This window comes from Chelonoidis abingdonii, chromosome 8, assembly GCF_003597395.2.
Source record: "Chelonoidis abingdonii isolate Lonesome George chromosome 8, CheloAbing_2.0, whole genome shotgun sequence".
Classification (NCBI taxonomy): domain Eukaryota; kingdom Metazoa; phylum Chordata; order Testudines; family Testudinidae; genus Chelonoidis; species Chelonoidis abingdonii.
In genome coordinates, this window is record NC_133776.1 from 46,872,932 (window position 1) to 46,898,842 (window position 25,911).

The 25,911-nt window shown below is 45.0% G+C and overlaps 1 protein-coding gene across 2 annotated transcripts in view; it reads left to right on the top strand.

Annotated features, from left to right (window-relative positions):
* Positions 1-18,087, top strand: part of ARHGEF4 (Rho guanine nucleotide exchange factor 4) — a 329,119-nt gene extending 311,032 nt beyond the window's left edge. For both annotated transcript variants that reach the window (XM_032764769.2, XM_075068572.1), the window contains 8 exons: positions 1,391-1,585; positions 2,742-2,921; positions 3,713-3,945; positions 5,876-6,005; positions 8,032-8,163; positions 11,432-11,675; positions 12,484-12,561; positions 15,825-18,087. In XM_032764769.2, coding sequence (XP_032620660.2) covers positions 1,391-1,585; positions 2,742-2,921; positions 3,713-3,945; positions 5,876-6,005; positions 8,032-8,163; positions 11,432-11,675; positions 12,484-12,561; positions 15,825-15,982 — 1,350 coding nt within the window. In that variant the 3' untranslated portion in view covers positions 15,983-18,087. The remainder of the gene's footprint in view (positions 1-1,390; positions 1,586-2,741; positions 2,922-3,712; positions 3,946-5,875; positions 6,006-8,031; positions 8,164-11,431; positions 11,676-12,483; positions 12,562-15,824) is intronic.
* The last annotated feature ends 7,824 nt before the right edge of the window (positions 18,088-25,911 follow it).

The following is a 25,911-nucleotide window of genomic DNA, read 5'->3' on the forward strand; positions in this document are numbered from 1 at the left end:
GGATGTGGAGCCAGTTCTGACCTTCCATGGAGACAGAACTGGCTTCTGGAAAGTCTTTTCTGCTTGAGCACCACACTGAGGTTGCGTTGGAGGAGCTTCAGGTGTTGCCTATAAGTTGGACCCATGTCCCTCTTGAATGGTAAAAACCTGTGGTGAGACAGCGTATCTGTTGCCGATAGGCATTGTCAGCGCTGGCCTTTAAAAGGGCAGGATGCCAACTTCTCCAACTAGAATAATTGATGGCTCCTTGCTCAGGCAACTCAAGCACTGCCAATTATCACTTGACCTCTGATCTATTTCAGGGAAGAGCTTTAGAGAAGGGAGTATCAAAGCAACTCCAGCTAACCTGAACTCTCAGACTTCCATGATTCTACGCAGTCATTTTAGTTGTGGATCTAACATGGAGTTTGCACTGGTTTTGCTGGTCCATGCTCTCCTGCTAGAAATGAAGGAAAATCGGCATCCCACATCTTTGATCCATCAGCTTTTATCAGTAATGTTGACAATGTCTCAATAATGTGTGGGTATAGATGTGATAATCCTATCTTAACAGATTTTAACTAGGTAGAAATCGAAACAAACTCTTTGTATCATTGCAATATTTGTAGCACTAAAATGGCTGAAGTGGAATGGACATTTGCAAAATGATGTTGCATGTTCCTTACGTGAATTTTCTTTGTTCTTTCCTAAGCATTTTATATGATATTTTTCTAAATGTTATTAGATATCCAAATGGGGTAACCTGAGACCAGTTAAATATGCGCTATGGCAGTACTGTATAAAACAACAATTGAAAATTGCCTGGAATTACCTAACAGTGGTTTTAGTACAGCTGATAAGGTAGACTGTGTACAGCGAGTCCTCTATGAAAATGTCTGATATTTTTGCCAATAGTCATGCTGTGCTGCCATCTAATGGCCATACTGAAAGAAGCATGAGTCTCATATTAAATTTGATAACCCTGAGCTGTCTCTTCATGTGACATTACGTGCCCACTGGCTGGGTGACACGAAGACATCCCCCAGGTGCTGAATACCTATCCTCTGCCATATTCTCAGCCCCTCCAAGGTCTGTGGCGCACACGGCAAGATTTACTGGCTGAACCTAGCTATCCCTATCACTAGAACTCCCTCCACCCTCCCCTGGCCAATCTCTGGGCCCAGGTTCTGGATATTTCATAGAATTAATTCTGGAGGACACTGACTAACCAGTGTGTGGGCTCTAGGCATGTGACAGGGAGGAAGTGCCCATCACAGCAGCCTTGCTGTCCTCCAACATGCCCTTCTTGTTGGTAGAAGGATCTGACTTAGTGACGCAGGCAAGATGAAAGAGTAAGAACAGGGAATTGAGGGACTGTTACCAAGTGGAAACTCATGTGTGTTTGACCCAGCTCCGAGTGAACCAAGATGAACCCATGGACGACTATCCTATGAAAGCAGAGGACGGCAAAGAGGAGGATGCCAGCACCGCCGCCCGGCGTTATGGAGTGGGACAGACAAGCAAGGACCAAATGAGGACCAATGTTATCAATGAGATCATAAGCACAGAGAGAGACTACATCAAACATCTGAAGGACATCTGTGAGGTAACCAGGCTGTGAAAGGAGAGAATAAGGGGCAGATAGAATGGATGTGACCCAAATGCGTGAACTGAACCTATTTCAGAAGGGAGAGATCCCCAGCCCCTACCCTACTAAGCTATCTTGTGCTCTTCTTCTCTCTCTAGCTGCAAATTACTCTTCTTCCCTTAAGAAAAGAACCCTCGGTTAGCAATTCTGATGGAATTGTCTCTCTGTCATATAGCTGTCATATACCCTCTGCCTACCCCCTCTGTAATCACCGTGCATGTTCAGGAAATGGAGAATACTGATTCATTCCAGGAATGTCCCAAATGCCCCTTTATTTGGAGCACAAAGAGGAGTCCTGATTAAATGTAATTAACTGAATTTCCCAAGCCAAGAAGACTAGAATACTAGCACCACTATATTCTTTATTAATAAATGGTGAGAGGTGGCATGATCAGAAATACCAGTTTTCATGCAAATCATATACTCATAGATCCAAACCCTGGGGAATGTTCGGCCTATTAGAGCATTCACTTCTGAACATGCTGAATATTCTGACATCTCCTTTAACAAAAGACATGTCATGTGGTGATAATTGGTGATAACAGCTTTGCATGAACATATGACCTTTCCCCCCCAAACACTTTGCAAAATACATACCTAAAACACCACTGAGCTGCAGCCTCATCCGGGGTGGGATGGAAAAAGCCAACTGGGGTGAAACATAGCACCCAACAGGGGAAACAGAGACAGTTTTATCCAAGGACATTAGTATAGTCAAGCCCAGATCCTCCGCTTGTGTAAAACAGCATAACTCCATCAATGGAGCTATGTAGATTTATATCAGCAGAGGATCTGACCCTTTGGGTTTAACCAGAATATCTGGTACACTTACAGTCACCTAGTTATTTACCGGAAAAGATTCTATAGTGCAGGTTGTACCATTGAGCATGGGTTACAGTATCATCCAAGGCACGTTTCTGAGTGTGGTTTGATTTCCAGGTGTGTCATTTTTAGAAATAGTAATAAAAGGATAGTGGACTCATACTAAAAAGGTATAGGGTTTTGATCTAAAACCCACTCCAGTCGATGAGAGTCTTTCATTGACTCCAGTGGTCTGTGGACCAGGCCCTTGAGCAAGTACCCAACTCCCCTTGAAAATCTGACTTCCTCCCAGGGTTACATTAAGCAGTGCCGCAAGAGGGCTGACATGTTTACAGAAGAACAGCTGAAGACAATCTTTGGGAACATCGAAGACATTTACAAATGCCAGAAAAAATTTGTAAAAGCACTGGAGAAGAAATTCAACAAAGACCATCCACACTTGAGTGAGATCGGCTCCTGCTTCCTGGAATACGTGAGTTGATTTGCACTGTCTTTGTGGGAGAAGGCTAGCTGGGGAGATGTTAGCTGGAGTGGGCCTGAAGAGAAGTCTGATATTTCTCTGATGGAATTTTTAAGCTTTAGGTTTTTTAGAATGAAATCTGTAGCCCTTCTGGTTGCCCAGAAAACCTTCCCAATGTGACTCAATAAAAAGCTGCCTTGCTGAGTGCAATACCTCCTCACTGGGGGTGTAAACTCTGTAGCCTAATGTTGCCATTTGCAGGCCAATATTTTAAGTGTTTCACTCCTGATCATTTCATCAGAAACATCCATCTGGGTAGGGTAGGGGATAGAGTGGCCTGTTGGACACATCCTGACCTGTCTGATAAGTAGCATGTACCTAATTTTTAATTGGCCTCAGCCAGGAAAACATATAGGACATTTATCAGATGGGCCTCTTCTCCCTCTAAGAGGAAACTGCAGGTTGGCATAATGGGAGTGGGCTGGAGGGCACATATAGCTCCATCATTGAGTGTATAGGCCTACCAGGGAGAGAAGTATATCAGCATGCCTGGCAGTACTCACTACCAAAGGGCACCACTACCAAGGCCAGGGTGAGGCATGGAAGAGACTAGTGGTTGCCTACCAGGACAGGTGGGTGGAGTCCCTTTATTGGGAAGCAGTGTAGGTACTGTAGTTGTTTTTGGCAGAGGGGCCTGCAGTGGGTAGAGGATGGCTGAGATCTGCACTGTGCAGCATTTTCAGGCCCAGACCCTGATATGAGAGAGATTACCACTAGGGGTTGCCTTTTCATTCCCATCTCAGCAAACAGAGTTCCAGATTTACTCTGAGTACTGCAACAACCACCCGAACGCCTGCATGGAGCTGTCCCAACTCACCAAAGTCAACAAGTATGTCTACTTCTTTGAAGCGTGTCGCCTGCTTCAGAAGATGATTGACATCTCTCTGGATGGGTTTCTGCTGACCCCAGTGCAGAAAATCTGCAAGTATCCACTGCAGCTGGCTGAACTGCTCAAATATACCAACCCCCAGCACAGGTAGGTGCAAAATGTCAGGCAACGGCTTCGACATGCATGGGAATGGGCAATATGAGTACAGTTGTCTCAGAGTTACAGCAAAAGGATACTCATGGTAGCTGTATGTTATATTCACAATTGTTTAGTGTGCCCTCTTACCAGATATATCCTTTTCTATTAGGCAAACGCTGAACTTTCTCTTCCTGTGTAGTAGGTACCACTCTACTGTTTGTTTAGTATCATGTTCACTTCCTTATTTGAGCCCCAACAGTGATATTAGCACAGCCAATAGGCCTCATGAGTCAACTTGTGCTTCCTTTGCTGGCTGCGCAGGAGCACAGCACAAAATGTTGTAGGTCCTACCAAAACAGAAGCTGTTTGTCTGGGGATCTGAACAAAGCCTGAGTTAGAAGTATCATGTCTGAAAGGATGGGCTCTTCGACCAGAATTATCCAGGATGTCTGAACAGCCAGGCTGTGACTAATATTTCAGGGTATGAGGGGAGTGGTGGACTTGGTCTACTGCTGTGCTATGGCCCAGTGATTCATGGTGGACACAGACACACACCTTCAGGCATCTAGCCTGCCCTCCCTGCCTGCAATAACTGGGTACCATTGTGGAGATCTTCTCCATCGCATCAGGGACATGCACAGTTCATACATTAGGTCTGGGCTACTTCAACCCCCTCTGCACAGTCACCCCCCAGCTTTGAAACCTGTTCCTGAGACACACGGCATGGGCATGTTTGTTCCATGATTTTGATTTTATGGAGTCAAGGTAATAGGGTTAAAATATACCAGCTAGCTGTTTACGGCCAGATCCTCAGTTAATGGGAATCATTGCACTTAAAATGTCTTCAATGGGGTTGTGCAAATTGCTGAAGATGTGACCTTTTGGCTCTAGAGAACTTTGTCTAGGGCATCTTAACAATTTCAAGGCATGGCAAACTTTGGGCCCGTGTTTTTAAACAGAATCTCTTTACAGTTTTGACAGAATCAATTCAAATTCTCATAGCTCAACCATTGATCAGTTGTTTTTTTTAAGGAATCACAGTACGAGGGTGAATGTCTCTTAATAATGTACCTGATATAACTAGAGTTACACAAATAAACCTGAAAATCTGTATTGGAGGAAAGTGATCATAGTGACACACTATGAATTGAGCTGGACTTTCAAGTTCCTAATGACCACACTGATGTTTCTCTGAATTACTTTATGTGTGTATGGTGTTAAAGTCATAAACACTGTGTTGTGAAACTAAGTATATCTGGAAGGGATTACTCAGAGTACGTGCCACAGGTGGTGCTCTGATATTATGGAAATAGTGTGTGAGGCAAGAGACTCCAGCGCTCTTCTTCCAGGGCTAGTGAGTGAGATGGTGGTAGCAGATGGTGTGTGGGTTGGTTGGGAGAGATTCTGTCCTGCCACAAATAGATAATGCCTCCTGTTTGAAAGGGACCCATGCATTTCTAAATGGTCTTGGCCCATGTCTGACAAGTAAATCTTCAAATGTAATGGCATGAAAATATTGTCACTTTAGCAATTTCACTTAAAGAATTGTTTTTGTGTTGGACAAAATAGTGGCTTTAAATCTCCAGGGAAAACAGATACTTAGAATAACAAGTACTTTGCACCTGCTAGGTCAGATTTTCAAATACTCAGAGCTCACCATTCGGGCCTGGCTTTCCAAAGAACACAGCTCCTTTCAAAATCTGACCTCTTATTATCATGCCTAAATGAGAGATGAGTTCTTCTGAAAATGTGGCCCACGGGGTTCTCCATGTGACATTCTTCAAGTGCTTTAGAAATACAACCCAAGTGAGTGGCAGAACCAGAAATAGAACCAAGATTTCCAGCTCTGTGCTCCAGTTCACTAGACTCTAGAGTTGCAGCACTTCTGGATTCCGCTCTGCTTGTGTAGACGTGCCTAACGAAATCTGTTTCACCCTAGGGATTTTAAAGATGTTGAAGCTGCCTTAAATGCCATGAAGAACGTTGCTCGACTGATCAATGAGAGAAAGAGGAGGCTGGAGAACATAGACAAAATTGCCCAGTGGCAGAGTTCCATAGAGGACTGGGAGGTAAGGGGACTCAAGTGCCCCACAAAGTGAATCGGGCCCCCAAGTGATTATTTTATATGGCTCACTAGCCCAGTCACATTCTGTCACACTCATGCTTGTTGATTCACCTTCTCCTGATAGGGTTGGAGGAACTCTGAAAGACCTGAGCTAGCCTGATACCCTTCTACAGCTTTGTACAGCTCTCTGGGTCCTGTTTACCATACATCCTTGCTCTTTGCAGAAGGAAATTGGCACATGCTGCTTACTGAAATTCCAATAAATCATTTATTATTTGAACAATTTTCAAGCATTATTGAGGCAGGCAGAGTTCGCATCTAGTATTCTAAGCGACATCCTTGAGAGGGTTACCAGGCCCTGACAGATAGAATGGCATCTGAATTTTCCTATAGTATTTGTGCATGCTCAGAAAAGCTCTTTTTAAAACCAGTTTTATTTATTTTTTTAAAATAAACAAAACTGCCTGTTTTCTAGAGCTGAGCAAATGTATTTTGATTAAACTATCCTTCCTCCTCCCGCCCCATCAGCTAGTGTAAACTAATGTAGCCCCTCTGAGGACAGAGGATTTGGCTCAGCAGATAAGCAGATGATCCAGACCTGACAAATGCGGCTGAATCCAGAACAAAATTTCATTTTCTGCATATGCCAAGCCAAATTGATGCTCAGTGGATGTGAGAGGGACAGCATCCCTCACTCTCATGGGAGGCTGGGATTGTGCTCCAGTGTTGTGATGGCATGAGATCGTGCTGTGATAACTGGACCTACAAATTTACCCTAATTGTGAGCTCAATTGTAAAATAGTGTGCTTACGTTCATAAGATGTCACAATAACCTAGAACAACAAATGTTGATGGGAAAAAGTGCAAAAGGAAAACAGACTGAATCAGTCCAAACAAAAAGGCTTCCTGATATAACTCAAGGAGTGTGTTAAGAGAAGTGTGCAACCAGAAATCAGTGAACCAAAATTGGTATGTCAGAAACTAGACCTAACTGGTGAACAAAATAATGAGGGGATGCACTATCCACCCATAACTCCCTTTTGGAGGTCCTTAAAGAAAGAGACGTTGGCGAGGGGGAGGGATTGGCTAATGGAGCAAATTTCACCGTGGCTGCTACTCCCCACCATCTCCTGGGACCCTGGACCTTCATCATCCTGATCCTGGGGATGTCCTGAGCAGACCAGGCCAGGGAGAGCATTTTAGGGGTCATCACCACCACTGCCGGCTCTAGCTGAATCCCACCTGAGATGAAACAGGATTGGACTTCAACAGCAGCAGCAGCAGCTCCATCTCATCTCAACTAACTTCTCTCTTCCCCAAAAGGACAGTTATGACCATCTTTGATACCATCTAAGAGATGTCAGACAAGGGGGCTTTTCCTTCTAAAAACTCCCTCCAGCTAAGAAAGGGAACAAGAAATCTTCTTAAAATGAAAGCCTTACTTAATGCTTTATATTTCAACTGCTTTAACTGTTTTTCCTTCTTCTCTATGTCTTTAATGAAAAGCTAAGGATTTTTAATGGTGTGTTTGCCATAGTACTAAGCAGGCTGAGGTCTTTGCTTACTAAACCCTGAACCTTGTTTAACGCTGTTGAGTGTTAGACAGTGACTGAGTTATGTTAATGCCTTTGGCCCATTTATTCTATCTAAATTCATACAACAGCTCTTGCTCCTTTTTCACTCCATCCACATTCACAGAGAAGGCCTGCATCCAGGATGCACCAATTTTGGTTCACTGATTTTTGGTTGCACGTTTTTCTTGTTTACCAAACATGATCTTAACTCCTTTAGTTATACCAGGAGGCCTTTTTGTTTGGACTAATTCAGTCTGTCTCCCCTTTGCACTTTTTCCCATCAACATTTGTTGTTCTAGGTCATTGTGACATCTTATGAACTTTCACCTAAGATCCAGGATGGTAGGTCAGTACCACACCATTTAGCCAATCAAGCCCAGGTGCTCAATCAGGTAGAATTATTGTGATTCTTGGGACAAACTGACATGCTCTTTGTGGTGCTGCTGCTGCTGCCAGGGTGAAGACGTCCTAGTCAGAAGCTCAGAACTCATCTATTCTGGGGAATTAACCAAAATCTCTCAGCCTCAAGCGAAGACCCAGCAGAGAATGTTCTTCCTCTTTGATCACCAGCTGGTCTGCTGTAAGAAGGTAACTTGAGGAGCCTGTCTCTACCTCTGTTGATTGATATGCTCACTGAAGTCAAATCCCACCTCAGTTCAGTTTTACTTTTTACATTCCCCTCCCCAGAATATCTTTAAAGAGGGCCAGTGTGTAGGTTGGCAGGCTAAAGCTTGACATGTCTGTTTTTCAGTCAGGGGGCTGGAGTTGTGTATGTGAGTACACAGCAGTTTTTTCCTGCCATGCTGGTCTGCTGTGCACTTGATTGCAGATGATAAATGGAAGTAGTGGGCTCTTGGCAGGCAGGTCTTCTGCAGTGAGAGAGGAATAGAGTGACCAGATATCCTGGTTTTATAGGGACAGTCTCAATTTTTGGGTCTTTTTCTTATATACGCTCCTATTACCCTCCACCCGCCATCCCAATTTTTCACACTTGCTGTCTGGTCACTCTAGAGAAGACAACTGAGCATTGGTTTTTGTAGGATCAGCATGAGGCTTAATTTTAAAAAAATCAAATGCATCAACATTGCCATCACTATTTTTTCCCTCACCTAACACGGCTGTCATCAGCAGGAATTTAGGGCCAGATTACTGAAATGGTACCCAGAAGACAAAATGGCTGTGGCTGGATACCTAACTTCCAGATCAATCAGTTCGGATACACTGCTCTCATAGGGAAAACGTGGCATGTTTCAGCTCCTATATTGGATTATAATGGTCCCAAGGAGAAGGCCTATTTAAATAACAAGAGGGATCCCAGTCCTTAAAGCAGCCTGTCTTCCCTTTAGGGCCAGACCTAAAGCCCACTGAAGTCAATGAGAATCTTCTACTGACTTTGGCTCAGGCTCTGAGTGAGGATGGAACAACATATTTCACTTGGGGTCTTGCCTTTTGGCACTTTCCCCTGGATGGGTAGTATTGAAAGATCAGTTTTGTATTTTGTTCGGAGGAAGCACAATGTGCCCCATAGACCCTTTCCTCCCCATATGGTGTTCTTTATTGAAAGCTCTTTCAGAGTTCGAGCTAATTCACAGGCCTGATTTTCAGGGTTGCTGACAGAGGTGAAAGTAAGCCAGTACGGGCCGGTACAGAGGACCGGTAAGAAAAGGAGACTGCCTGATGGAAGGAGAAGCCTGCCCCCTGCATAAGAATAGTTTAAACTCAGCTGTTCCCTGACTGGTTCAGCCCTCGGGGTTAGGAGTGGTTTCTGGCATCCTTATTAATTTCACTCCTGGTTGTTGTTGTTGTTGTTGGGGTTGGGGGGGAGGGTGTGTGTGACCATGGCAGAGGTAGTTCTTTTCTGCCTCCGGGATGAGGGGATCTCCTATACACAAAAAACACAATCAAAATCAGGAACCATTTCCAAGTTCAAATCTGTCCCATTCCCTCCCCAGCAGAGGATCATGGTTGTGATGTCCAAACTGCGTGCAGATCCTCTTTGAAATGTTACTGAACCATGCAGGGAACAGCTGAGTTTAAACTGTTCTTATGCAGGATGCAGGCTTCTCCTTCCCTCAGCCAGTCTCCCTGCTCCCTGCTGCAAGCTAGAGAGTAGCCTCTGCAGCTGCTGCTCAGTGCCAGGCAGGGAGAAATCATGGAGCCTAGTGTCCGCAGCCTGGCTGGAGGAGGAGGGAAGACACGGAGAAAAATGTGACAGTGAGTTTTCACTTTTTCAGGCTTATTCCAATAGTAAAGTTTTATTACAGACAGTCCTGGTAGTAGTAATAGAAGCTTTATTTTCTCTATCTATGTCATGCAATGGGAGGGATCCATGAAGTATGTAGGAGAGGTGGGTTGCTTGCAATTGGACCATATGGGTAAGAAATGTAAATTACTTTCACTTCTGCCCAAACCCCAAGGCTCCCAGCCGCCTCTGCAGCTGGTAGCTCTGGGGGTGATTTAAAGGGCCCGGCTCCTAGCTTCAGCTGAATCCCCGAGCCCTTTAAATCCTGATTTAAAAGCCCGGGGATTTAAAGGCCCCAGCTCTTCCGATAGAGGCCATGCCTCTTCCAGTTGAGGCCCCTCCCCTTCCACAGGAGTAGTGGCAAGTCCTTTAAGTTATTTTCACCCCTGAGCACTACAAGCTTCAGGTGATGTCAAAGAGCTCAGCACGGCTGAAAACCAGGCCCCCACATCAGTAGGCCAAGCATCACTTGGCTCGTTTTCATTGGGAATGCTGGCTGGTCACAGCTACATGTGTAAATGCAAAAACTCAGATGTGTTGTGACCTAGTGAGAAGGGAGACAGGGCTCTGACATGTTGTAGAAAGAAGTGACCGCACCAAAGCTTTTCACTGAGCGCATGCCCAATTTCACTATACCCACAATTCCTTACTTCAAGTGACTTAAACTAATGAGGGCCTTTCCTCAGACACTAGTGCTAGCTGTATTTTCACCAGCAACATTAGCAGGAAAATCCAATCTTGCATTTTGTGGCTTCTTGACACTGTAGGGGCCAAATCCTGCTCCATTACACTATCCTAAATCTGGAGTAACAACGTTGACTAGTTGTCTGGCTTAGTAAGTACCCAGAGTCACCATGTCAGGGCAATGACAGGAACCTGTGCTCGCCTTTCAGACATCCTGGAAAGTGACAGTGAATTACAGAAGCATTCTAGTGCAGTTGATAGTAGTGGCTGCAGGGGTGAAAGTAACTGCACACACTTACCGGTGCAGGGCTGGGGGGGGCTCCAACCCCCGGAAGGGGCAGAGCCTTAGGCGGAAGGGGCAGGGCTGGGGAGTCAGCATCCCCCAGCCAGCCCTTCCAGGCTGCCTGGCCCACACCGCCCGGGGCTCCAGGGGCAATGTAAAGGGTCTGTGGCTCTGGACACCGCTTTAATGTCCCTGCTCCTTTTGCCTCCCCTGTCAGCAGCCCTGCCGGTACGGACCCTACCAGCAGGGCCGCTGATGGGGGAGGCAAAAGAGGCAGGGACATTAAAGCGCCGTGCCAGCGCTTTAATGTGGGCTGCATACAGGCGGGTGCGGGTTCTTACCAGTATGCCGTACCGGCTCACTTTCACCCCGAGTGGCAGTACGTATTATCACACTGCTGTAAGTGTACTCCTGCTCAAACACATACTTCATCAGCTACAGAAACTGTTCCTGGGCCCTACCAGCTTGTTATAAGACTGCAGCCAGCATCAGAAAGTAGGGCGAAGAGGCTTAGGTGTCATTGCTTTTTCCTCATAAGCTAGTGGTGCACATCAGCAAGGTAGCAGGTCATCTGTTGTGGCTAGGAAGAGAAAGAAAGTGTGTGCATGGAAATTGGATATAGTTACAATGAAAATAATCTCTTACAGGATCTCCTGCGCCGGGACATCCTCTATTATAAGAGTCGGATCAACATGGATGACATGGAAATAGTGGACATGGATGATGGGAAGGATAAGGACTTCAATATCAGTGTTAAGAATGCATTCAAGCTGCTCTGCAGGGACCCTGAGGAAGTCCACTTATTCTGTGCAAAAAAGCCTGAACAGAAACAGCGCTGGCTTAAGGCATTCGAGAATGAAAGGAAACAGGTTCAGCTTGACCAGGAAACTGGTATGGCAAGGCTGTCTGTGTAGCAGGGCCCTCCATCACGCTGAACACAAACGTGTGCAAATGCAATACATGCTGCAGATGTATATATTTTGCAGCCCAGGGCTGGGCTGCAGATGTATATATTTTGCATGATGTTTCTTTTCCCCTCTGCTCATCATACAAAGAATAGAGCAGAGAGCAAGCACTGAAATGAAGTCTCAGGGAGCTGCTAAAGTCTTTTGCTTAGCCTGCTTGAACCATTAAATAGTAAGTTATGTTAGTTTTGAATTGTTCTTCCCACTGGTAAGGTTAGAGACAGACTCATCAATAGCCCAACACAAGATTGATCCAGGATTCTATACATGATCACATGTTCTTTAGGGGGCAAATCCATCTCACCGTTTTCATACTTGGTCTAACGTGACTAGGGCCACACAAGCAGGTCCAGCCCAGTGTGCCAAGAGTGCAGGCCATATGATAGGCTGCCCCTGACCATGCTAACCAAGGAGGCAGGGAGAACTGAGTGGAGGTGTAGTGAGGCACATGTTGCAATTGCTAAAAATTGGCAGAGCGCTCTGGGCAGCATACACTCTCCCTCAGCACCAGGGGCAATTCTGGCTGAGCTCTACCCAGAATGTGTCCCGGGGCTCCTGCAGCAAGGCAGACCCCAATGTGGGGCTGTGCCTGAAGAGCACAATCAAATCCATTGTGATGTGTTCATCCCCACACTTCCCTCTTCTGATCTATGCGTGAGCCCTGCTGTTTGTAGGAGGAACTAGGTGGAGCCCTAAGCAGTACAGCTGCTAACAGATTCGGTTTTGTCTTTAAGGTTTTTCAATCACAGAGGTGCAGAAGAAGCAAGCGATGCTGAATGCCAACAAACAGCACCACACCGGAAAGCCTAAGGGTGAGTGTGGCCCTTTCTTTTTCTCCTAAGCACATCTAAAAACCTGACTTCAAATAAGCTTTGGCTGATAGTGCATTAATTGCCCCCTCCCCCAGCTTGTTCATCTTTGGGAGCTTGGTAAGTGTTACTCTTCTCCTTCCACTGGGGGGGTAGGTTTTAAGATCTTTATTCCAGTGGCACAGGGGTCACTTGGTGTGGTGGAGGAAAAAAGTGGGCAGGGAAATGAACGAGAAGCAATTGCCCTTCTTTTAGCAATAACCATTCTAATTTTCTGTCACTCTGGGTTTATGGAGCCTAGGACCAAACCTGATCAAAATTAAGAGTAAAAAATACAAGCTGTAAATCGGATTAGCATATACAGTTCAGAAAACAAATATTTTAGTGAAGTCCCCTTTAAATAAAAATGTAGATTCACTGATAAACATGCCCCCCATTAAGCAGTCTGAACTTATTGATAAACAGGTGAGCAACATTTCAGCGTAACGTCCCAGTGACCATTATTTTGTTCATAACAATATTTACAGTTTGTTATTCCACATGTTAAGGTAGCATTTCAGTATTAAATAAAGAACACAGTGTTAAGAGTTAACCTCCCGTTCAGATCCCAGTAGGAGTCCATAGCTAAACACAATGTTAAGGAATCTCACAGCGACTGTAGACCTTGAAAATAAACCAGACTCTAGTGCCATCCAGTCAATAAACTCTCTTAACTGGATGGGAGACGTGACTGGTCACAAACTTTGATCCATCTCCCTACTCCTACTGTTAAGAGGGAAATGACTAAGGATTTCCACTGGTGGGTCTGGTTTAGGGTGACCAGATGTCCCGATTTTATAAGAACAGTCCCGATTTTTGAGTCTTTTTCTTATATAGGATCCTGTTACCCCCCACCCCCGTCCCGATTTTTCACACTTGCTGTCTGGTCACCCTAGTCTGGTTCCACTGGGGTTAAACAGGAATGTTAAAGATGGGGGTGACTAACACCTCACTAACTGCCTACTACCATATTGAGAGCTATTGTTCTCCTAGGTGAACTGAACTAGGAAATGCAGTTTTATGAGTATGTAATATTTTTGCTGGATCAAGCCCTTCATCACTGTTGGATGAGAAAGAAAATACAGAAAAAGAGTCATGACAGGGAACTAGGATCCTGGTGAAATTAATTGAACTGTCCGCAAGCTGTGGAAATTACTTAGCACTGTATTTTTCGATTGCCTCCCATTATATGGAAATTTTCCCCGAACAAGCTGATTTTACAGCATGTGATTAGTGTTAATGGTGTGACACTAACAAAGCTCTGGGATAGGCCAGCTGGTAGGCTCAGAGAGGTGGGAAATTGCAGTACAATTCTCACCAGGTTGAAGACTTGGCAGCCTTAGCTAAGCCAGTGAAATTCAGCAACTCAGAATTTCCTGGCTACAAGGGCCATTCTGTGTGTCTAATCATTGGCTCATATTCCAAAACCCCAAGTACAGTTCAAGGTAGCTAATACAATTGGCAGCTTCTGTTTATGAGATTGTTGGATGGCATCTGGCTGGAGACTGGAATCCCCCCCTCAGCCCTAGAAGCCAGGTCTCTCAGCAATTTGAATGGGGCAGCTTGCAGGAAGAATGACAAGAGGAGTTTAAAGGGAACTCTTGGGGAAGTGAAAAGAGTTTAGGTTGAGGCCTTTGGGGCAGGGGCAGTCTCTCTATGTATGTTTGTGTGCTATTTGGCACAGTGTTGGTGCTACCACAATAGAACAGTTAATTAAATACCCGCCCTTTGCTGTGCATGGGATAGGCTAGATGCAGATAATGTGTTCTTCAACAGCATCTGTAGGCACCCAGGACAGAAAGCAGCAGCCTAACAAGGGAGTTTTAGCAGTAGCTGAAGGGAGGATGAGCTCTATGAGTTGCAGGGAAGTTTCCCCTCCTTATGCCTGTCCTGCCCTTCATCATGGACACTGCCTCCAGGTGAGGATTCACAGAACCGGCCTGGGAAACCAGACTTTGTGGCGGCACTCCCTCTACTGTAGCTTGCCAAAGAATTCAATCTCTTACCTTTCTATGGTTCCCTGGGTACTGTGTGGGGAATTAAACACAGGCTGTCAGTTTATTTTACAGCACTGCAAAAATCCAAGAAGGACAGTTTGGCTGTAACCCAGACTTGGAGCCAGATATTGCCAAGTATGATGGGAGTTTGGAAACAGGAGCCAGATCCAGTTGGCACAGGCTGCCGAGTCTCTCTCTAGTGCAGTGAACCAAGGCCTGGTCTACACCGAAAACTTAGGTCAACCTAGCTAGGTCACTCAGGGATGTGAAAAATTCACCCGAGAGAAGCAGTTAGGCCGATATGAGCCCCAGTGTAGACAGTACTAGGTTGATGGAGGAATTCTTTTGTTGACCTAGCTACCGCCTCTTGGATAAACTACAGTGATGGAAAAACCCCTTCTATTGTTACACAATGGCACTATGGCTGCAGTGCCATAGTTGTGCCATTGTAGCGTCTGTAGTCTAGACAAGCCCCTAACTCCAAATACTACCGAACCCCGAGGGCTTCCAAGTCCATATCTATAGCTAAATGCTGTGGACTGGGCCCTCTGCTCAGTAAGACTTTGCAACTTTTAAACATTTACAAATACTTGCATATTTACAACCTGCCACACAGGCTAATATGCACAGGTGTGGGTCAGTTAACCAGGCTCCCAAGCATTCAGAAGTGGGTGCTGTTTAAGTTTGTCAGCAGTAGATCACTGTAATGGGCCTGGCATATCTACACTGCAAAGAAAAATTCATGGCAGACCCATACCAGTTCACTCAGGCTTGGCCTTTGGGGCTGTTTCATTGCAGTGTAGACTTCTGGGCTCGGGCTCCAAGGTGGGAGGGTCCCAGAGTTTGGGTTGTAGCTCAGACATCTACACTGCAATGAAGCAGCCCCAAGAGCCCAAGTTGGCTGGTATGGCCTGCTGAGGCTTTTCCTTTGCAGTGTAGACATGCCTTAAGTGTCCAGCTTTGTCCTCGCATTGCTGCGTGTGGCTGCAGGCAACATTCTGAGGGCATGCGAGCATCTCTGAATTCCAATCAACATTTGGGGCACTCCCAGACTATCGGCTTAATCCCCAAACTGCCATTGGGGTTAGATAACTCAAAACAGAGTCATCTGTAACTAGCTGTTACTTATCATGGCTAACTCTGCCTCAGCTTTGAGAATGACTGTGTGGAATTGGCCTTGGGACTGTACCAGTCTAATGTTTGCTCTTCCCTGTCTCACGGTCTAAACAGCTGTCACCAGGCCCTACTATGACTTCCTGATGCGTCAGAAGCACCCTACCTTGCCTACCAACCTCCCCCAGCAGCAAGTCTTCATGCTGGCAGAGCCCAAGCGCAAGCCCTCGAACTTCTGGCAGAACATCAGCAGGCTGACACCCTTTCGGAAGTGAGGGGCAGCTCCCTATTGTGCCTGAATCCCTTTTGAGAAAGCACTTTAGCCATCAGTTCCAGCTGACGGACCCCCGGCACCTCCACCCCTCTGTTTGCAAAGGATGGCGCATGCTCCTTCCTTCCCTATTTATTCTGCAGACTGACTGTACTTGAATGGGTCCAAAATGGGACACTGTGTTGCGTGTTTTTGTGCCAGTCAAAGTGAGCCAGCCCTGCACAACACTCGGGAGCCATACAAACCCCCAGGAAGAGCTCACGACAGGATGGAGCCTGAACTGTTTTTCGTCTTACCCTTGTTGTCAGCTGCATCTTGAACCAATCCTCCCGGCTGTGAACATTATTGCTGTCTGACAACTGCCAGAGACTCTAGCCTTCAGCCAACTTGGCTGACCATGCAGAGATGGCAGTTTGTCCATTCCAGCACCTGCATGCTTGGTGTCTACTGAGCATGCTCAGAACCAGGGTTCATTGTTGCTGATGTGATTTACTTTTGGGGGGACTAAACCCTTCCTTTCACTACCCCAATCCCCAAGTTCATCTTCAAAGAAATGATCTTACTACACGTTTAACAGACGGATTAGCCTTTATTGGTACTCAGAGACGGCAACAATGATATCGCTGTGCCCTTTTTCTTTTCCTTGGGTCAACACACCGCCGAACCATAGTCCATTAAATGGTGTCAGGCAAACCCACAGCATGAGGGAAGTACATGCATCTTGCAACCTCGTTGATTTTCTTTGAGTTATGTAACAAAAAAAAATGAGTTAGGAAAAAAATGTGCCTAAAATAAATACTGTTGTCAGCTCCTTAGACTCTTCCCGCTGTCACTCTGCCATATTTCCTGGCCAATGAAAATGTTAAACGTTTGTAATGTGTTTATTTATGGCAAATACAGAGCTGTGTATTTTGTAAGTTTGTAATCAGTCCTGTCAGATGTTGTTAACATGATGCCTGTTCGTCTGTCTGTCTTTTTTTTGTTAACAAAAAACAAAGGCCAACATCTGCAAACTTAATTCCCTTAAGTTAAGGTACTAACTCCACAGTTGAGCACCTTCAAACAAAATAGATGGATTTTTCCAAACCTGAGAACATGTACAACCCCCCATATTGAGGTGTATTCCAGGTCACCTGCACTTTTGAAAAAAGAAATCAGGCCATTTATAAGGTGCCTAAATGTGGAATTAAGAGCTTAGCGGTAGGCGTGCAGGTTTGTAAATTGTGGCCAAAAAGAATTCATTTAATCCTTGGTTAGTAAAAGAAAGATTTGCCTTACAATAGTGAAAGAGTTAGAAGCCATAAGGACTGAATTCCATAGCTTAGGAGAAGTTGTGGGTGGTTGTAAGGAAAACACCCATTTGTTCCAGCGTGTTGCTATTGTGAGTAAGCACTAACTGTCTGCAAAGCTCAGAGTTCCAGTGTTTGCTGATACTGTAGCTGACTGAAGTCTAGTTATCCAGGGATATCTGAATTCAGTAGCATGTACAAAGTCATTCTTGCACTATATCTTTCCCCTAGCCAGGGGCTACATTTAATTTCATAAAGAAACTTGTAAAAGTGACTTACAGCCAGTTTTTGTGTCTTACGTGTACATGTCTGTTGGTGTGGTCCTCGTTCGGCCTCCTCACAATCCTAGCTGCTTGTTTTCCTTGCTACATAGGTGGCCATATGTCACTAGAGGCCACTATGGAAGTAGCATCTTTCAAAGTCCTCTTGGGGATGGCATATCTGTCGAGAGATACAGAGGAACCTGGAAATATGCTAGTCAGTTGGAATTGAGTGCTCAAGTCTGCCAGTGGAATTAAAGGCCATCTTCCAAATTCCTGTCCTATCCCTTGACAGGTTACAGCACTGAATTTCCTGACATCAGCCGGGCACTTCAAAGCAAGTGCATCGTTCGTGATGGTCCATTTCCTATCAATACATTATATTTAAATAAGCTGCAGTGGATGCCTGACCCCTAGATTTCTGTTTTGTCTCTCATGAATGAGATGGGAACGCCGTTCCAAGATGTAAAAAATTGCCTGAGAGAACTTATATGTAGCCATGCAGCAGCTGTATAGCCCAGTACAGAGACTGTCATGGGGTGTGGCCTTTCCGTGAACTTGCTGCAAAGGTCACCACCCTTTGTAACTGCAGGCACATGCCCAATTTCCTCAGGCCCAGGAAACTCCTATTTTGCAGTCCTCTCTGTGAATGTTGAACTTTTCAGCTGAAGGACAAATCTCTGCACAAGGTAATTTTTCCAAGTCATGGGGAAAGCGTAAGGTTTAAATACCATGACGGAGCCAAATTTCAAAAGGATCCTCAAAACTGGTCTTCTGATTGTCTGGGCAACACTGCACCAATTGCAGGAGCATAATCTGTCACTTCTGCAAATGCATCTTCAACTACAGGTAAACAAGTCCCTTAGAAAACTTTACTATATTCAGAATAACATCCCCTGAAGACTATTGGTGTGACAAACATTCCTTTTAATACTTGTTTACTATGTTGCTGTAGCATGTTGGACCCAGGCAGAGAGAGACACAAGGTAGGTGAGATAATAGCTTTTACTGGACCTAACTTGATTATGACACTTTGGTTACTATCTCCAGACCTAGGGAAGAACTCTGTGAAGCTCAAAAACGTGTCTCTTCCACCAAAAGAAATTGGTACAATGAGATGTTACACCTCACCCACCTCATCTCATTTCTTTTAATAATCAGCTAGCCTAAGCTTACGGCAGGAAATATTTCATTTACTAATGCTTTGGCCTTTTGCTTCTCTTGGTTGCAATACCTGATGATAGGCTTCCTGCTGGTTTCCTCTTGCCCATCCAACTCTGTACTCCGACTCGCTACGGGAACCAGAACTAAGCTAGCAACAGCCATGTCCTAATGCCAGGGCTGACTAGTTGAAGCATGCATGGTTTCACTGGCCACGAGTGGACATGGATTTTTTCCTCAGCCAGCCATTCTGCTAGAACCCAGGCATAGACTTCGCCCTTTAGCAAAGACTTGCTAAGAAGAAATATCTGTTCCAGCAGTTAGAGCCCTACGAATGGATCCACCACTGGCCCGACTTTGGTCAGAGTAGGTCTAGATGGCAGACTGACAAAAACACCAGCAACCAGTCTACATTAGTGCTGCTGATGTTGAATGCTCAAGGCTAGTATGGTTTTTACTGAGCCTGTCTCTACATAAGCCAAAATCTGAAGCGTTATTCAATACTACTAACTTGCCCTAGGGACAACCAGTGTGATCCTGCCTTGGGCTTTTAAGTGCATAGAACACTGTGAACATGCAGGCCCTGGCTATGTTACACCCTGGCTACATTTTTCTAATCATGTCGCACTGTTGCTTCCACAGGTACCCCTGAGTTAGCAACCTATGAAGCGCTCATGTAGCTGTGCTGCTGCACAGTTTCTTTTAAAAAGTGTGTCCTGAGTAGGTCTAAAGACCATGGTACCTAACACACCAACAGCAGCCTAACACCAATCAGACCTGTTAAGCGCTTGGTTACCTGAGATGGTGTTAAAACCTGCAGCCATCACACTAGGGCCCCTAACATTGCTAACACTGGTGGAGCTGAAGAAGCATTAGCAATGGTATTTTCAGTGAATGTTCCCACAGGGCCTCAGGATCTATGGCTGGCATGATTACAAACCTTGTTAAGAGGCTGGGCAAGGCTGTATCTGCTCTAACTCCTCCATCATTGCTACCACTGCTAGAGGTGAATTATGTAGAGACCCCAGACTACTACAGCCACTTTCGAAATTGGCTTTCAACATGATCGCAAGCCCCTGTAGGGTGGGGGCCTGAAAATGTGACTTCATCCTAACATTTTGACCCACTCATCATTCGCCTTGGTAACAATCCATTCCTCTGGGGTTAGTGCGGTAAATGTTCTGCCTGCTGCTTTATCGCAGCAGTAACCATGTTACTGCTGCCCTGGGCTTCATCTTTGAATACAAGCTTGCAATGGATGTCACATGAGTCATCGTTCCCCACCCCCACCCCACCCCACGTACAGCCTTTGGGGTTCACCTGGCTAGGGAACTGAATCACAATATAGCAATGGAATTACTCACAGAAATCAGGATTGTAGAAAAGGCCCTTTATCCACCAATTAGAAGAGGATTCACGCTGATCTCCCAGTATCCTAGTTTATTTAACTGAGCTGATGGTGATTTCCTGCCTTGAAGCATCTTTGCGGCATTCAGGTTACCACACTTCACTCCACAGGCTTATCACAGCCAGAACTGGATTGTGTTGCAGAAAGATTTGGCTTGACAAAAGGCACTGTTCTTTTTCTGTTTACCTGTCATGTCTGCATCTCTTCTCCTTCCCCGCTACCCCCCTCAATATGTCTGTTTTGATTGGCCAGGAAGAAAATAGGTTGGCATGTAAGTGGTGATTTTCTGACCATGACTGTTTCATGATACATAGCCTGGGGAGCTGATTTGTCCTGGTTTTAAACTCAGTTTTAATTTCTAAAACCAGTCAGCCTTGGGATGTAGGCTAACTTCATACACTGGTATAAATTGCAGTAATTCCACTGAAGTATAGAACCAGTCTAAGGGAGAGGAGTCATCTTGAAAAAAACAATTTTTTAAGTGACTTGCTGCCCTATTGTCCTCATAGACAAAATCTGAAGGGTCTGTTTTACTTGTCTTGGTTCACACCTAGTTAGCGCACACTACAACTATTTGTGAAGAGAATCCTTTTCTAGACCTCTCTTTTCTAATAGGTGCCAAAATAGATTAGTGCAGCCAAATGGTGTCCCTTTTTATGTATTGAATTGAGTACTTGTAATTTATTTCTGATAGAGAGGGGTGTTCTGCTTAATTGTCTTCAGTCACTGGTAATATTTAAAAGTTCCTTCAGCTGTAATTTTAGCCTTGTAAGAAACATCAGAGACTAGAGGCTGACCTCAGTTGAAGCCTAGCTTTAGGGATACATATTTGTCACACTGAAGAAAACGGGAGCTTTGCCGTTGAGTAGAATCAGGGTTTGGCTCTATATTCAGTGGAGTTACAGGATTGACAGTTGTATGACCGAGACAAGGATCTAACTCATTTTTTTCCTAAGATTTCTTCCCATGCACCAACGTGTATATACGATATAGCAAATTCATATAGCAGCTAATGGATAGAAACCAGCTTACACGGGCAGAAATTTAACAAGTAGTTGTCATCTCTTGTCTTATTTTATATCCCGTAATAATTCAGTGTTCTCTAATCATACAAGACCTATTCCTTCGTGAATGGACTACTGTGTTATCAGATAACTGTGTATTAAATAGACTGGTTTGCTATGATTAAAATCAGAAATTTTCTTCTGCATTATTGGGTAAAGGTCAGAATGACACAATCATCCACATTCTCAGGGTGAGTTTTATTTTCTCTTCCCACCCTAGAGCCTGATACTTGAAGCATCAAGGGGTTATCATTCAATTTACACTGCCAACATTAGAAAAAACTGGGGTGGAGGGGAGAAGTGTTTGTACATGCCCAGCAGATTTAAGATTATCTCCTTTCTTAACAGTGGGACATGTTTTCTAGTGTATCAGCAACAGTTCAGTGGAACAAAGTAGCTTTTTCTTCAAGCAGTCACCAATGATTATTTAACATAGGGGGAGGGGAAAAGTGATATAAACAATAATGTTGACAACTATGCCCGGGAAGAACAAGCCACGGCTTTTGATGGTTGTTGTTTGTATTGCAGTAGCATCTAGAGGCCAGGACCAGATTGTGCTAGGCACTTTATAATCATAACAAGAATTTTGGCGATTCCAGCAGGGACCTAGGGCTAGTCTTTCTCCTCCAGAGATGAGCCTAGTCCCTTTGCAGATGTAGAAATCTGTAGTTTCACATGCTAGTCCTATCCGGACAGGAGCGCCTATCTTTAATATCAGTGGCCCATTCAAGATTGCAGACCAAAGACTGCAGACCAAAGTGTCTACTCATCCACATACTGCAAAACTGGGTTACTCACTTGAGAAAGATAAGAGGGATTTGGCCTGGCTTAGAATTTTTCTGAGCTGTTATCTTAGGAAAACGCCATCTGGTTTTTAGTGAGAAAATTGTGTGCTCACCAAGTGGGAACTCCCTGTCAGACGCTACAGGAAAAATATGCATTAATATTAGAGTACAATTGGTCTAGACTTTACTTATGGTGGAGAGGAGGAGGGGGAATGGTTTAAATGTGTGAATTGGTTAAAAGACTGCATGAAGTTCTTGAAGTAGCCAGTGTAATGTGGACTTTGTGTGATTAACAAGAAATCTCTCTTCTGTTTAGAACATCTAACTGACTAATCTTCCCATGTCAGCTCACTAGCTGGGAATAACAATTATGTGGTCTGAAAATGTTAGAGTAGGTGCTGGAGCCAGACCTAAGCTTCATGGTTCCATAGGTTCACCACAACTTTTGGAAGATGTAAGTTCAAATGAGACTTCCTACCAGAGAAAATGCAAAGAAAATAACGAACTGATGAATTTCCATGGCAAATAGGATCTGAACTTTGAAATAAATCTGCATAGTCTAAGTAGTGGAGCTTTTTTGTTTTGTGCTGCAGCTGAAGAACATGGAAAAGACTCTCCCTCCATGTGCTCTTGTCGATTTCGAAAAGGCATATTCCCCATATGTAAAGAGGCAACCTTCCAGTTACTCAAGATGCATCATGCCACAATATTTGCATCCTATGAATTGTGACCCTGCGATGCAGCCAGTTTTGATGAGTCACGACACATTTGGATGTCCAGCTTGAGGCCCATTGGGCCCATGACTTTGAGAAGTGCTTCATTTAATAATAGCTGTGGTGTCAGGAAGCCAGGCCCCAAGGCGTCAAGTTGGTCACTCAAGAATGGAGTTAAATAAAAGTAAGAGGCACTTTTGACTAACTTTTGTGACTTCGTAAGCAGAAATTTTCACTCCTGGTTTAGTAGTCTGGGGCATTTGCTGTTACTCTAGCCTATCTGGAAAACTAAGGGTTTTAATTTTGCAAACCGAAGGAAAGTATTAGGGCCTGAGGTTGCCCCCACTGAATTGCTGTTCGGTGGCAGCAGAATTAGATCCTTTACTAGCAGTGGAATTAAGTATGTATGGCAAATCACTGTTGGTGGGTTATATTTTCAGTGAAACATCCATTATATTGATTGCCTGGGATTCAAATTTTTTTTTGTTTTGTTTTAATTAAAACAATCTGATCCCATGAAATAGATTGCTTTGTGCCAGGGCTAATGCAAATATCAAAGTGCTAACACATCTAATTTTATCATGTTGTTGCAACTACCTCTGTTTGCATTGCTCTCTTGGCAAGCTTAGCCACATCCCCTAATGAGGATTATTGCATCATGTTAAATGTTTGAACAGGGAGTGTGAGATTGCAATAACTTTTAGTGCCCTAAGAACAGCCCTTTCTGCTTATATTTCTCCTTTAAACACTCAGGTCTAATCCTGCAGCCCCCTCCTCACTAATTGCCCAATGGAACCTAATGGGACCAAATATAATTATTCCAACGCAAAGATGGTCCCTGCCAGAGTTTGCAGTGCTAAGTGTGGCGGCAGGATCAGGCAGTTTGTAAGTCATGGATTAAAGAATAAGCTCTTGAGTAGAAAGATTTTAATTAAAAAATGTTAAGTGTTTGGGACACCCATGTGAGATGCAATGCTTTATTTACATAGTTGGGGGTGGGGGAAAATCAATTCCTCAAAGCAGCAGAGAGAAAATCAGTGCAACTAATTTCAATCACCACTTGCTGCAACTCTGCCATTTCATAATTTCATTCCAAAGTGAACCAAAAACATTACTTGGCAGGAACCAAAGTGTCCACATCTGCATTTCCATCACATGCTGCTTCAGAGGACTGCTGTGTACAGGTTCTGGGTTTTGTTTGTTTTTTTTGGGGGGGGGGGTGTACAGCATATTTAAAGAGTATGTTTCTGAGCCACAAACTGTTTCACTTGTGTTTTCTGTGTTAGCCGCTGCATAATTTCAGACTCATGAGAAGCAAAAGAATAGTGTAGCTGAAGTTGCATATCTTAGTTTGAACCCCCTGCTAGGGTAGCCCAGGCTTAACAGGCAAACAGGAATCCAGCTGCCCACCACAGCTAGTTCCAGAAGGACATGATTTCATTTGCCCACTAATTCCTCTTTCCATGCAAAGATGTGCCACTTTAGCAACCTAACCCATAACATGACTATTTGAAGCTGGCAGGAGGCGTTAATCGTGACACTACAGTATTACAAGGAACCAAGGAAGATCACATAGCACTCTGGGGAAAGCTCCTGGTCAAAGCTCACAATGCCATTTATCCTCTTAAATCCCTCTTTGCCTCATACCCCCTCTTCTGGAATGCCTTCAAATCTCTCCTGGGTGGGAGGAGCTAGCTTAGTGCTGGGTTGTGGTTGCAGCTTTCCTGCTAAATTCTCTCGTTATCTCAGCCACTCAACCTACCCCCTCCCTGTCTGTTTCAGGCACCTGTTTGCCATGCAGCCTGGAAGAGCTGTCTGTCTGCGCAGTGGGCCCCAGCCCTCAACTGTGGTTTTTTGTAGATAATGCTGGAATGTAAAACAATGTCTGAAGGTTTATTGTATACCCAACAAAAGGTTAAACTCCCTAAGAATGATTATGTGCCAAATCCACCCACACAACAAACTCTTGAAAGCAAGAAAGTGACAAGTGAGGGAGTTGACGTTAACACCTACACATTGATTAACTAGTATGGGGTCTGGTCTCAGGGCCGGCTTTAGGCCAATTCCACCGAATCGGGCCCCGCGCCCAGTGAGAATCCCTTCCCTGGCTAGAGGCGCCTTTTTACTCACCTGGCGGCACTGCGGGTCTTCAGCAGCACTTCGGCGGTGGGTCCTTCACTTGTTCTGGGTCTTCGGCGGCACTTCAGCGGCGGGTCCTTCAGTGCCGCTGAAGATCTGGAGCGAGTGAAGGACCCACCGCCAAAGTGCCACCGAAGACTTGGAGCACCACCCGGTGAGTACAAGCCCCACGTGTTTTTTTATGTGTTTTTGTTTTCCCTGCCGAGGCTCCATCGAAACTGTTCGAATTGGGCCCCACACTTCCTAAAGCCGGCCCTGCCTGGTCTATACTGAAAATTTAGCTTACCCAAGCTACATTGCTATATTCACCCCCCTCTGCCCCAAGTCTCATAGTTAAGTTAACCTAACCCCTGGTCTAGACTCAGCTAGGTTAACAGACCTATTCCTCCATCCACCTAGCTACAGCTGCTCAGGAAGGTGGATTCTCAATAGCAACAGACAAAACTCCTTCCATTGATGCTGGCAGCAGCTACACTATGTTACGCTACAGTGGCATAGCTGCAGCTATAGCACCTGGAGTGTAGAGCTGGTCTTGGTGACAGACTCGCCTCCACCAAGAGCTCCCTTTCTCCTCCCCTGTACTGCCCTGCACACAATACACACTCTCAGTTCATCCAACCCTGACCTCAGCAACAGTAACATTTGTGCGCTAGAGCACCCAATGCCTTATTTGGTCATGGGGAAATTAGGTGGTAAGTTTGCTTCAATTGACTGCAGCATTGTCCAAGCCTGTTTTTCTTTCCTGGCCATTACAATCACAAGAATTCCTGTGTTAGCATCAGCTGTAGGCCATGAGGGTGGCTCTGTACCTGACTGCATCTTAGTGCTATAAAAAGTCTCCTGCTGCTATTTCTGCATTCAGAAGACTCAGTCTCACTGCTTGCTCCATCAATGTAGTACAGGGATTTGAACCAAAGCATAAGTGAGAGGAGGGCAGGGGGCAACTCCAAGCCCCAGCGCACCAAGCACGTGCCTGGGCCGGGAAGCCAAGGGGCCGGGTGGCGGGGGGTGGCCTGCCGGTCACCGTGAGGGCAGCAGTCCGGCAGCATGCCTGCAGGAGGTCTGTCGGTCCCGCAGTTTTGGCGGCAGTTTGGCAGCGGATACACCGAAGGCA